Here is a 12,624-nt window from a genome sequence, read left to right as displayed (position 1 = left end):
GGTTTCAGTTAAAAAGTAAACTTTTCCCACATTGATCGCATATTGCTTTTAGTTTAAAAAAAAACTTTTCCTTCTAATGTCTGTCACTTTTTCTTGAGAACTTGGCATGAGTCGTGGTTGCGATTATTTCAGCAAAATCTCTGGTGTAATTTAATTACTGTAGCATATTTTCCTCCGACGAGGAGTAAACGGCCAATCAGCGACGAGTCCAGTAGGAAAACAAGCGCCGCGATTGGCTGAGACACCAATGTCGGTTTCCAGGCGCCCCGCGGTCGACTGAGTAGGGGGAGGGGGTTCTTGTGAATGGAGGGGTGCCTTAAAACCGACCACAGTGACGAGAACGAGCGAGCCTGCGGACTCCCAACCGCCTGGAGAAGCCGACACTCAGCCGGGTCGAGCCACAAAAGATAGCAATTTAGGACTCTTTTCTTTCGCGTTTTTTTCCACCAAAGCAACAACCGAGCGTTGAACTCAGCCTGAGACCTTTGATTCCCGTCGTTTTTGCTTTTTCGAATAGTGCAGGACGTGTTTATTCCCCCCCTCTCACCGGAGAAGTGAGAGTGGGCTGCTTGGAGTCACTTACAAAGACCATCAAGAAGTCATGACACGACGGAGATTTTATTTGGATGAAAGTGTATGAACTAAGCCCGGATTCGACCGTGGGTGGACCCGTTCGAGATACACGGACTACCAGCGACGCGCGGGGACGTTACGTGCAGATTTGCGACGCTGTTTTGGTCCCTTTTTGAGTCGCCCTACTTGGATCAAAGTTTTTCCTTCCTTCCCTCCCTCCCCCTCTCCTCCTCCTCCTCATCCTCCTCAACTATGGCGGCGGCCGGGTCCACCGCTGGCTCCGTGCTTGTGCGGATCATGTGGCTGCTGTGCGGCTTGTCCTTCTCACCCTCTTCTGCTCAACACTACAACAGCGAGAGCGGAATATCCATACCGGAGCATGGATTTTGCCAGCCCATTTCCATACCACTGTGTACCGACATCGCCTACAACCAGACCATCATGCCGAACCTCCTGGGCCACACCAACCAAGAAGACGCGGGGCTGGAGGTGCACCAGTTCTACCCCCTGGTGAAGGTCCAATGCTCGGCCGATTTAAAATTCTTCCTGTGCTCGATGTACGCTCCTGTGTGCACGGTTCTGGAGCAAGCCATCCCTCCTTGCCGGTCGCTCTGTGAGCGCGCACGTCAAGGGTGTGAAGCCCTGATGAACAAATTCGGTTTCCAGTGGCCCGAGAGACTTCGCTGCGAGGCGTTCCCGGTCCACGGGGCCGGTGAGATCTGCGTGGGTCAGAACACGTCGGAGCCCAGCAGCCCGGGCTCCTCGTCTTCCCCGTATGCTCCCGAACTGGTCACCCTTCCCCCCAGCTTGAGCCGACCCAAGCCTCCGCCGCACAACCAGTACCCGGAGTTCTCATGCCCGCTGCAGCTGGATGTTCCGTCCTACCTGGGCTACAAATTCATGGGGGTCAAAGACTGCGGGGCGCCCTGCGAACCCACCAAGCCCACCGGGATCATGTACTTCCGGGAGGACGAAGTGAAATTTGGTCGGCTCTGGGTGGGCATCTGGTCCATCCTGTGCTGCGTGAGCACTCTGTTCACGGTGCTCACTTACCTGGTGGACATGAGGCGCTTCCGCTACCCCGAGCGACCCATCATCTTCCTGTCTGGTTGTTACTTCATGGTGGCCGTGGCCTACGCAGCAGGCTTCTTCCTGGAGGACAGGGTGGTGTGCGTGGATAAATTCAAGGAGGACGGTTACAGGACAGTGGCCCAGGGGACCAAAAAGGAGGGCTGTACCATCCTCTTCATGGTCTTGTACTTTTTCGGGATGGCCAGCTCCATCTGGTGGGTCATCCTGTCCCTCACGTGGTTCCTGTCAGCCGGCATGAAATGGGGCCACGAGGCCATCGAAGCCAACTCACAGTATTTCCACCTGGCCGCGTGGGCCGTGCCCGCCATCAAGACCATCACCATCCTGGCCATGGGCCAGGTGGACGGCGACGTGCTGACCGGCGTGTGTTTCGTGGGCATCTTCAACGTGGACGCCCTCCGCGGCTTCGTCCTGGCCCCGCTCTTCGTCTACCTGTTCATCGGCACTTCCTTCCTGCTGGCCGGCTTCGTGTCCCTTTTCCGGATCCGCACCATCATGAAGCACGACGGCACCAAGACGGAGAAGCTGGAGAAGCTGATGGTGCGCATCGGCGTGTTCAGCGTGCTCTACACGGTCCCGGCCACCATCGTCATCGCCTGCTACTTCTACGAGCAGGCCTTCCGAGAGCACTGGGAGCGCACCTGGCACATGCAGACCTGCAAGCGCTTCGCCGTGCCCTGCCCGCTCCACAACTTTGCCCCCATGACGCCCGACTTCACCGTTTTCATGATCAAATACCTGATGACCATGATCGTCGGGATCACCTCAGGCTTCTGGGTCTGGTCCGGCAAGACCTTGCAGTCGTGGAGGAGGTTCTACAAGCGCCTTAGCAACGGTAACCACGGAGAGACCACGGTGTGAAGTGGAAACAAGGTACAAAACTACAAAAATAGAGAAATGAGGTCGGATAGCTTTCAATTTTCTACGATTTTGGACTTATTTTTCTATTTGTGACAACCTCGCAAGCCCACAGACAGAACTTTTTCTCTATATTCGATATTAAATGGAAGAATCTGCAGTTTTCTTTTAAATGGTCCCTGAACTCTTGATGGGGTTTTTTTTGTACTTTTGGATCTTAAACACATAAGCTCTCTGTCATTAACACCGGACTTGAAGTTACCCTTAATTAGTCACTCACTACACCATTATTGTGTTTTCTTCCATGTTGAATGTACGTTGTGTGTCCGCTCACACGGTGGCCAAACATGATGGAATGAGACTGATGGGCCTAAACAAAGTGCCAAGTGCAGCCAAAAGGTCCAAAGACTGTGAACGCGTTCCATAGGCATACCTGGGGTCGACATTTTAAGTTACTCTGCTTGTAGACTGAAATGCTTTAAATTGTCTGTTAGATTTTATGAAAAAAAAAACAACAAAAAAAGGAGCAGCAGCCCCTCACGTTGTTGCCAAATGGCTACGCACAATTCTCAGTAAAAAACCTTTGCCTTTTTTTTCTTTTTCTCCCGCATTGAATGTTCACTCCGAAGGCGAATGAAGTTACTGTTTGTGGTAGTTTGCACAAAGTTTTTTTTTTTTTTTCTTTTTTTAAGTGTTGAAATAAGTGACTGTTACACTACAAAAGGCTTGTTCGCTTTAGATGTAATAGTGGCAACTCAATTCCCAATTTCTTTGGACCCTAGAACGGAAGAGCCACATTTGGTCTGTTGCTGCCATTCTGCCACCCCCCGTCCCCTCCTCCTCAACCCCAACTGTTCAATGCAGTCCGAGCGCTCCTCATCGCTCTTGAACTATTCTCGCATCTACAGTATAAACCTTTTTTTACGAGTTGTGATGTTTTTGTGTCCCGTTTCATTATGAACTCATCAGCACCATGAAATGGCCGCATTTCCCTTGCAAGACTTTTGGAGACCACACACACACACACATGGGCCTTAGCCCCGGTCTGTGTGTGTGTGTGGTCCCTTACATTGGTGGACCCCCGATCAGAAAGACTGTTAATAGGTTTCTTCTGTGGGAGTGGATATGGTGCTTGAGAACTTTTGAATGTTTATTCTTGCTTAGATAAAGACGATTGTTCACACTTTAAGCCTGCCATTCTTTATTTTTGTTACATTTAGACGTGTTTAAATCTGTACGGGGGGGAGGGCGGGAGGATATATATATATAAAATATATTTTTGAAGTTGTTCCACATCCAGACTGACCTTTCCATACAGGACGAAGGCGCATGCGCTTTATGATCCGCTAGCGTGTGCCATACAGAAGCCATGTTTCTGTTCTTGATCCTACATCTCCGAAAAAGCACAGATGATTTTAAAAGTAACGTCGCTAGTGGTTTGAGTGTCGAGACATACCTCACTGTGTTTAGCAGTTGTCACTCGTATGCATGTCTAAGTGTGCTTGCATTTACATGACCTCGAAATGTTTACCGGTTCATAATGTTTTTACTTATGGACATGAACCAAGTGTCCTCAGAAAATAACTCGACCCATATGTGTTTTACAGGCAAGTACTGCTCGAACATGGAGTCCGAGTAATTAAAAAAAAATATGTATTGTATATTGGAGACACTATACACTTTCAGGTAGGCATTGAAAATGGTTCAACCCTGAGTAACAGCTCTTCGGAACAGGGCTTAAAATTACAAGTCTGTAGAAGAACCCTGTTGTTGCAACATCATTTTTTTGGGGGGGGGGGTCATGTTGCACAATTTTGTATGTGTAAATAAGGCAAAGATAGTGTTTAAGATGGATGGAGAATTAGTTTTTTTTGTGTCCATCGCACAAACTATATTGTAAACACTAGACCGCACATAATCCAAGAATACAGTTCATACTCATTTTGGTAGTGACATCCTAACAGTTCATGTTAAAGAAATCCCCATATGAATGTGTAAGGGAGGCAGTGTGAATGATGCAAGATTTGCCCCTTATTTTTTTTTTTTTTTGGTATCGATTCAGATTTATGCATGTATGTATGTGCGTGTGTGTGTGCGCGCATTGGAGCATTATGCAAATTAGCCATTTAACAGCCCCAACTTCTTATATTGTATTTATGGGGATGCTCATCTGTCTCTTTTTTTTGTTTGTTTTTTTTTAAAAGCCTGTGTCTGTACAGTCTGAATTAAAGTGATAAGGTTTGTAAAGTTGTCGTGTGGCCTTGGTGGTTTTGTACAAGAATTTGACGCGTTACTGACGGTTCACCCGTTCCGTATCGGGTTGCGCTCAAGTTGTTTTGTCAATAAGCGCTTGCATTTCTTCACAGCGACCATTTTAGACTCTCGAAGCATTTCAGGCAAAACAGTCCTGTCCGAGACACATGACCTATTAGATATCAGCAGTGACACAGAGGCTACATTGTGAGCCAGCTTAACAGAAAATGTCGCCAGATTGCGCACAACTCTTAATGGTTCACGTTGCTGCTGCTACTGCGGCTGACAAATCTACTCTTTTAACTCATGAACTGATTCCATTTTCCACCATTTTATGTGGTTTGTAAACTCCAAAATGCCTGACGCAATGTGTGCTCTTTTTTCAAACACGCCAATTTAAGTGATAAATCATTTTAATTGTGACACCGACATCTTTGCTCATCTCTTGAAGTACTTACTCGTTCAAATATACAGTGACTATTAAAAGGCCACGCACGCCTATTCAAATGGCGGATTTGTGTAATAAAAAAAAAAAAAAATTGCACGAAGTTAGTTTAAAAATGTTTTTCACCCTTGTGGTGTATAACCTGTTCAACTCAATTGAATGTATTTTATTTTTTAACGTATTTTTGAGAAGTAAAATAACTGAAATGATGTAGTTGCGCAAGTGTGCACACGTCATAACTGGAACGTGGCTGTGTTCAGAATTCCATTAAAACTCATGATAAATGGGAGTTCACACACACTTTCCACGATTTAGAGTTCCTCTGATTAAAACCAAATATAGTTTAGCTGTTCTTGTAGGCTTTTCCTGACTTTTTTTTTTTTTTTTGCTCTTTTACAGAAGCCTCAAAGTTTTGTGCTCTAGTTTAGCTGTTCTTGTAGGCTTTTCCTGACTTTTGTTTTTTTTTGCTCTTTTACAGAAGCCTAAAAGTTTTGTGCTTAACATTATTTCGGGCTGTCCGTTATCTGTCCAACTTTTCTAAAGCCTCAGTTCTCGCGGAACCAAAATTGAATTAAACCATGATGCTGCCACCAACATGCTTTACGGTCGCTGTGGGGCACTTTTGGTAATGAGCACCCTTTGCATTTATGGCCAAATGGTTAAACCTTGTTTTCATTGGACGATGGAAAGGTCTCCTCCACATCATTGGGAAAATGTATTATGGGCTGATAAAAATCAAGGTGTTATTGGACCATAACACATATTTTTTTTTTTTGCTATAATTCCAAAAGGTGTTTTTGGTGCAAACAACATTACTCGCCAAAACAACTCCATACCTGCAAGTGAAGTATGACGGTGGCAGCATCATGCTTTGGGCTTGCTTTTCTTCAGCTGGAACTGTCAAAGCGGAGAGAATTATCAACAGTTAATAGCAGTCAGTGTCAGGACAAAACCTTCAGGCTTCTTTTCAAAAGCAAAAACGTGTCAGGGGAAAGCCTTCTAGAACCGCCGAACTAGATCAGAGGTACAGTACTTTAAATGGTGGCGGGTGTGTGCTGAGTTTCATTTAACATGAGGTTGGATGTTACAGTATTGGTTAAATATGACCACAGACACGTCAGCTCCCACTTGTAAGAGGGTGTGCATCCTTGTGCAACTTGATTATTTCAGTTGTTCATTTTTGCTTCCCCTTTTTAAAAGGATTTTTACAAAACTAATCGAGCTCCACGCGTATTTTTATCGACTCTTTATGACATATAATACAACAAATTCCATTCCTAAAAATTCTAATCACATTATTTTCAGCACGTCTCTTTATTTGAACTACGTCATGTCCATGTTGGCAAAAGTGCATTTGTAAAAAAAAAAAAAAGTATTTTTATGCATGAAAAATATTGACTATTTTCTTTTACGCAATTACATGACAATACACAGGAGTAATACGAATTGATCGTCTCAGTGTGTAAAAATGCTTTGATTGATCTAAAACCAGAAGGTATTATTCTATTATTAACCAGGATATAATCTGTCGAGCAGCTTTCGGTTCATGACAGCTCTGATATCCAACTTTGTGAAATTCCGAATGGCACACACAGAACTGGTTTGAGCAGTGACATAAGAATATATTGTCACGTGGCACAAGGAAGCACGCTCAGTTACTGCTCTACCTGTCATTTCACTCTTTTAGATTCATTGCCTGGAAGTGTTTTCATTCACTTATGAACTGTAATTAATAAATATGACTTAGTTACAGTCACAAATATTTTCATTTGATTCTCTTGTATTTATGGCCGATAAGTGTTTTTCATACTATCAAATATCGACTGCAATTATGAATTTACTTTGTCGGCTCCCACAATGATTCATGGAAAATGCATTGAAAAATGGCCATCAGGTTTTTCCCTCAGTTATCGTGAGCATTTTCCGCCTCTTTTGTGCGATTCACAACATTAGCAAAACTATGAGAACAAGCAAACAAGTAAAAGGAATCTCAAACAAACAAGAAAACAAAGCAAGGAATTGCAAAAAAAACCCAACAACAATCAAACAAAAAAAAGCATCACAAACAAAAAGTAAGCAATAAACCAATGAATGAGTTTGTACAACATAGATGAAGACATGTTCATGTCATATTTTAAAAAGCGTGGCTAAGTTAGCAATAGGAGGAAGACCAAGATGGCGCTTTGATAAAGCTCGTACATATTGACAGAAAGTATTGATAATATTCATTTCACCCTAATACAAGGTCTAATTACGTCATTCCTAAATCTAAGAAAGATGTGCTATTATTTATTTATTCTATGTATTATTTTTACATTTTAAAATATGTTTTTGCTTAATCTGATGTCTGATTTGTATTATTTTTCTCATACGCGGTGCTTCTGTTTAAAAAAAAAAAAAAGATGAACAAAAAAGGTTAAGCAACGAATATTTACGAAACACTTCCGGTTCGTGCTCTCATTGTGAAACTGAATTGGGACCACTTCTGGTACCTGACTTAGCGACGTGCAACAACTTTACGATCTCTTCCTGGTCACGTGGGTACCTGGAAAACGTCGCCCTAAAACACTCGTGACCAAACATTTTTGGTGGAACCGACTATGGCCGGTCAGACATTTCAATAAGTATGATACATTTTACTGATCAACGCACACGGCTAAACGAACTCACAACACTGTGCACACACAAGTTGCATTGCTTTACGGGGGCATTATTGGAGAAAAAAAAACATTTAGAAATGCGTATTTCAATGCACAAGGGCAAAAAAAAAAAAAAATTGAAATGCGTATTTCAATGCACAAATATATAAAAAGAATATGCATCCGTAACCAGTCACAATTGTCTAACGAGAATCATAAAATGCGTCATCGATGTTACTAATGTGTTAAAATGTGCACTCATTTGTATGCGAAAATATACGGTTCAATGTATCCTCTCTTGTAGACTCTTTCAAAGATGATGCAGCGAGAGTGGCAGCCTTTACAACAGCTCCCATCCCTGTTTAAGTTTCTTTTCGTCCTTTTATTTATCTCATCTTGGGAATTTCTCCATTGTGAGACAAGTAAAGGTTTTCTTATACATCTGTAAGTGTTCGATCTTAAACATCGAAGCCTCTTGTTTGGCTGGATCTTCACATTTGACTTTTGCTACAATCCTGCCGTACACGACTCACAAATGCGTGCGGTGATTTGCGAATAGGTGGCTGGAGATGTGTGTGTTCACATCCAGACCACAACTGAACGCTCGTACCACTAATATTCCCAATTCGGTTGCAATTTTGTTGACCCGGCCATCGCCGGCGTTTGCTTATTTTGCGTGTTTCGGAGAAGGGGAACATGGTTGCATATGATGGGAAAGTACTATTTATTTAACATTCTTTAAAATGGAACAATTGAAAGCGTACTTACTGCACGCCGACCAGATTCCATTGGGTCATCTGTCTGATGCACCTGTAGAATACTAGCGCCCTCTTGTGGTCTGAAAGTACGGCTACGCCCACAGCACGCATTTGTGAGTTGTCTTCTGCAGGACTCTATCAAAAGTGGCTGCGCACGCACGCACGCGCGCGCGCACACTCGCACGCACACACGCGCGCACACACACACGCACACACACAAAAAAAGGATACAGTCAACCAAGAGGCTCGGCGTTTACAGATCACACGCTGACAGATTTATGGACGTGCATTTCCACATACAAATCAATGTACACATTTGCAAAATAATGTGACACGTGTGTAACATCAGTTAACATCAACATCAGTCAACATTCGACCAAGTTGCAGGCTCCTCGAAACACGTGTGGCACGGTGCATGCGGAAGTCACGTGAACTCAATTTTCACACGTGAACATTATACAAAGTATGCAAATTAGTAACCGTCCTTAAGGTTACGAAGGACTTTGTAGCCTTTTCTATAGTAATAAACTAAAACTAAAATGAAAAAGTGGTGTTCCAGGGGCAAGTTATTTACAGATGGCTCCAAAACGGATTGATATGATTGAAAATGAGTCCCAGTTTTATTTTACTAAGAAAAAAAGTCCAAAATGTGACTTTATTTTAGTGAAAACTGGACCACGATAAGGGTGTAAGTTTTTGTAATAGCCAGCCACTACCTTGAGCCAACAAGTTATTGGATTAGATCGAGGGTGAGATGAATTTAATTTTATGTACCTAATGAAGATGAAAATAACGTGTATGTTTTATTGCAGGTTTACAGAGTTTTAACAAGAGGAACTTTGGTCATCGATTTTGCCTCTTTAAATGTTTTTGCACTTAAATGCATGTAAACCTAGAAAGACAAATGATAGCTTGTTGTAACTATTTTGCTGCAACGCTTCGGACGCAATGCCCTTTGTAGACATTGTTCTCTTTCTGCTTGAAGTATCTGGATTGATTTGAAATTTTTGCAGCAACATCAATCGGTATTTTCATTCGTTAGGATTGACTGCAAGATGGTGAAACTCCATGCAACCTCAGAGGTAAAACCTGCCGATCCTCGAAATGGGACTTCTCCTAACACAGGCTTTAGCAGAAATATTCGGTTTAGTCTAGCAACAGCATTACAAAGACAAGAAAAAAAAAAGATATTTCCATCAGGTAGGATTCATTTTTAAAAGAGTTGCTTTAATGAGATTCTTGCAATAAAAAAGCCCCTTTTTTCACCACAGAAATCTTTGCACGTCTCAGGAAGGTTGAAGCCATACATAAAGGTAAAAGATGTACATTGTCAGGTAAATCCACCACAGCAATCCCGCTGTCCGCAAAACTAAAAGTGCAGCTGACAACCAAATTTTGACACAGAAACAATATCAAAACAATCGGTCACGTATTTAGCATTTTATGGGCATTAAGCTTTTTCTTCCCCATACACATTCACAAAAGAGCAAAAGCTTCAAGTTGCTTGCGATTGACTGGCAACCTGTTCAGGGTGTACCCCGCCTACTGTCCAAAGACAGCTGGGAGAGGCTCTAGCACGCCTGCAACCCTCGTGAGGATAAGCGGATAAGAAAATGGATGGATGGAGGTCAATCTGTGTGTACCGAACCGAAAAAATACAGGGGTCAACTGTAATATAAAAAAAAAGAGTGGTTGACAAAAAAAAAAACATAACTAACTAAGAGTGCATTTTACATTTCGAAAGCAAACTATTATTATCGCAAAAATATCCTTGATTTGCATCATTGAGAATGAATTTTGGACACGAGATTTTGGTGACTTGTTTTAAATGTATTTATTTTGGTCTTTCTGCACAGCCGCACAGAAGAAGGAAACTCAAAACCGTTGTTTGGGAATTGTCGTTTACTTTATTGATGTTTTTTTACCATGCACTCCGCAAATATTCCAAATTCAGTGTATATATATATATATATATATATATAACATTAAACTAATTAAAAAAATACTTTCTGAACTAATTAAAAAAACAAAGTCAAAAGGAAATGAAAGAATCATAATAATTCCAAAGCTATTGTAAACCAGGTTTGTATTAAAATCTGTTTTACTGTACATGTGACTCACATCAATGTTTTTTCTTTCTTTTCCATTGCTATTTGCATATTTCATCTCAGTAAATTATCCACATTTGACAGCTTTTCCACCCCTTGATATTTCAACAATTTGTCCACAAAGAAAAAAAAAACCCTTTCACACTCAGTTGCACATCAATTCATTTCAGAAATATTTGCTCTCTTATTACATCTTCAACGTCACGTTCTTCAAACTGTTTTGTCTTTGCTTGTAGTATCTGGCTTGATTTGACATTTGCCGCAACTACATCTGCTATTTTTATTCTTTGGGATATGAAAGGTGGCGGAGAGAGATGGTGAAACTCCACGCAACCTCTGAGGTAAAACCTGCACAACCCCTCCATCCTCTGAATTCGTTTCTTTTCCTAACACCAGGCTTTAGCAGTAATACTTGGCCCGGTGGAGGAATAGTTGTCGAAACATAATGAAAGCTGACATTTCCATCACATGTCATTAATTTTCAAGAGAGTTATTTTAACCCCATTCGGAGACAACGGTTACAACAGTGGACGCCTTATCATGTGATCAGGTTACAGGTTATCACGATTGGCGCATGAAAGGGTTAATGAGATTCTCGCAAGAAAAAGACCTTTTTCTTCCACGTTCGCTTGCAGGCTTCTCTTATCTTGGGAAGTTTGAAGCCATACATGAAGGGGGTGATGATTGGCTGGCAAACCAGCAGATACATTGAAAAAAAAAATCTGGACCTTTTCTGAGAAATGACGCGCATCGTTCCAGCTGTCAAAAAAGACAAAAGCGCAGCCAACCAACAAGTTGGACACAGAAACAATCTGAGGCGTGCAGGTAGTGATCGCTTTCTGCTTATTCTCTTTGGAGGTATCAAAACAAACGAGCAGGATCTTGACGTAGGACACCGCGATCAGCCCGACCGGGAAGACACTGGTCAGGAAGGTAAACATGTCAATGATGCTATTGACCTTGGAAACGGAACACGCAAGTTTAGCCACTAATTGATGGTCACAAAACACTTTGTCAATCACGTTTCCGCACAATTACAAATTGACGACAAAGACGACGGTGAGCAGGCAATTGGCGCACGAAAACATCCAGATCAGTGGCACGACGACGCCCACCGTCCCCGCGCTCATGATGCTGCTGTAGTGTAAGGGCTTGCAGATGGAGATGTAGCGATCATAAGCCATGACTGCCAAACTGCAAAACTCCACAGAGGCGGAAGTGTACATCCAACCCATCTGTAGAAAGCACCAGGAAAGGGGCACTTGATGTGCGTCTGAGAACATCTGTGAGAGCATGAGAGGATACAGGGACGTGCTGCCGCTTATCTCGTTCACCAGTAAGTTGCACAGTAACATGTACACCGGCTCGTGAAGCCTCCTGTCCGCAAATATGACCGCAATGAGCAGAGTGTTGGCCGCGCAGATCGAACAGTACCACAGCAGCAATATGAAGAAATACAAGTACTTCAACTGTCCCATGTCACTGTAGGCAGCCAGCACGAAGTACTCAATCTCACTCGAGTTCTCCATTTCTTAAGCGCATTGCTCCGATGAGGCAAAGTAGCGCAGCGTCGATCGTAGCTGGACTCACACAAATATTTATAAATCAATGCGAACACATAAACAGACATTCAGGCCCGAGGAAGATTAATGACGGTCACCTGAGAAATGCAAAAAACATATCATGAAAATGGCTTAAGAGGGCAGGCACATGTTCCACATCGCTTTCATTTCGTCACATTCACTACTGCTGGTTGAATGTCCTGGATGCTCTGAAAGAAAAAAACATCGTCAATCACATACAGCAAGTAAATAGACGTTATGTATGTCGTGTGTGTGTGTGATGGTGCACCTTGCAAGGGTCAAGGTGAACTCTTGGTGGCTCCTGATTTTGCTCCT

At 42.9% G+C, this 12,624-nt stretch overlaps 3 protein-coding genes across 3 annotated transcripts in view; 1 reads left to right on the top strand and 2 right to left on the bottom strand.

Annotated features, from left to right (window-relative positions):
* Positions 1-6,284, bottom strand: part of LOC109523295 (alsin-like) — a 47,962-nt gene extending 41,678 nt beyond the window's left edge. Inside the window, exon 1 of the mRNA XM_019882327.1 lies at positions 6,058-6,284. The gene's annotated coding sequence lies outside the window, so the exon portion shown is untranslated. The remainder of the gene's footprint in view (positions 1-6,057) is intronic.
* LOC109523296 (frizzled-7-A-like) lies at positions 306-4,773 on the top strand. Its single transcript, XM_019882331.1, has one exon. The coding sequence runs from the start codon at positions 826-828 to the stop codon at positions 2,524-2,526; it is 1,701 nt and encodes a 566-aa protein (XP_019737890.1). The 5' UTR covers positions 306-825; the 3' UTR covers positions 2,527-4,773.
* Positions 6,285-10,642: 4,358 nt separating the features above from the next.
* Positions 10,643-12,531, bottom strand: LOC109523260 (olfactory receptor 142-like). Its single transcript, XM_019882277.1, is given in 2 exon segments — positions 10,643-11,444; positions 11,446-12,531. Coding segments are annotated over 2 exon segments (945 nt in total). The 5' UTR covers positions 12,256-12,531; the 3' UTR covers positions 10,643-11,309.
* Positions 12,532-12,624: the final 93 nt, after the last annotated feature.

This window comes from Hippocampus comes, unplaced genomic scaffold, assembly GCF_001891065.2.
Source record: "Hippocampus comes isolate QL1 unplaced genomic scaffold, H_comes_QL1_v1.1 scaffold111, whole genome shotgun sequence".
Classification (NCBI taxonomy): Eukaryota; Metazoa; Chordata; class Actinopteri; order Syngnathiformes; family Syngnathidae; genus Hippocampus; species Hippocampus comes.
Note: the sequence above shows the minus strand (reverse complement) of the source record. Positions and strands in the feature narration are given on the sequence as shown.

Excerpts from the sequence above, each read along its gene's own strand:
- LOC109523296 (XM_019882331.1), top strand. The coding sequence starts at position 826 with ATGGCGGCGGCCGGGTCCACCGCTGGCTCCGTGCTTGTGCGGATCATG.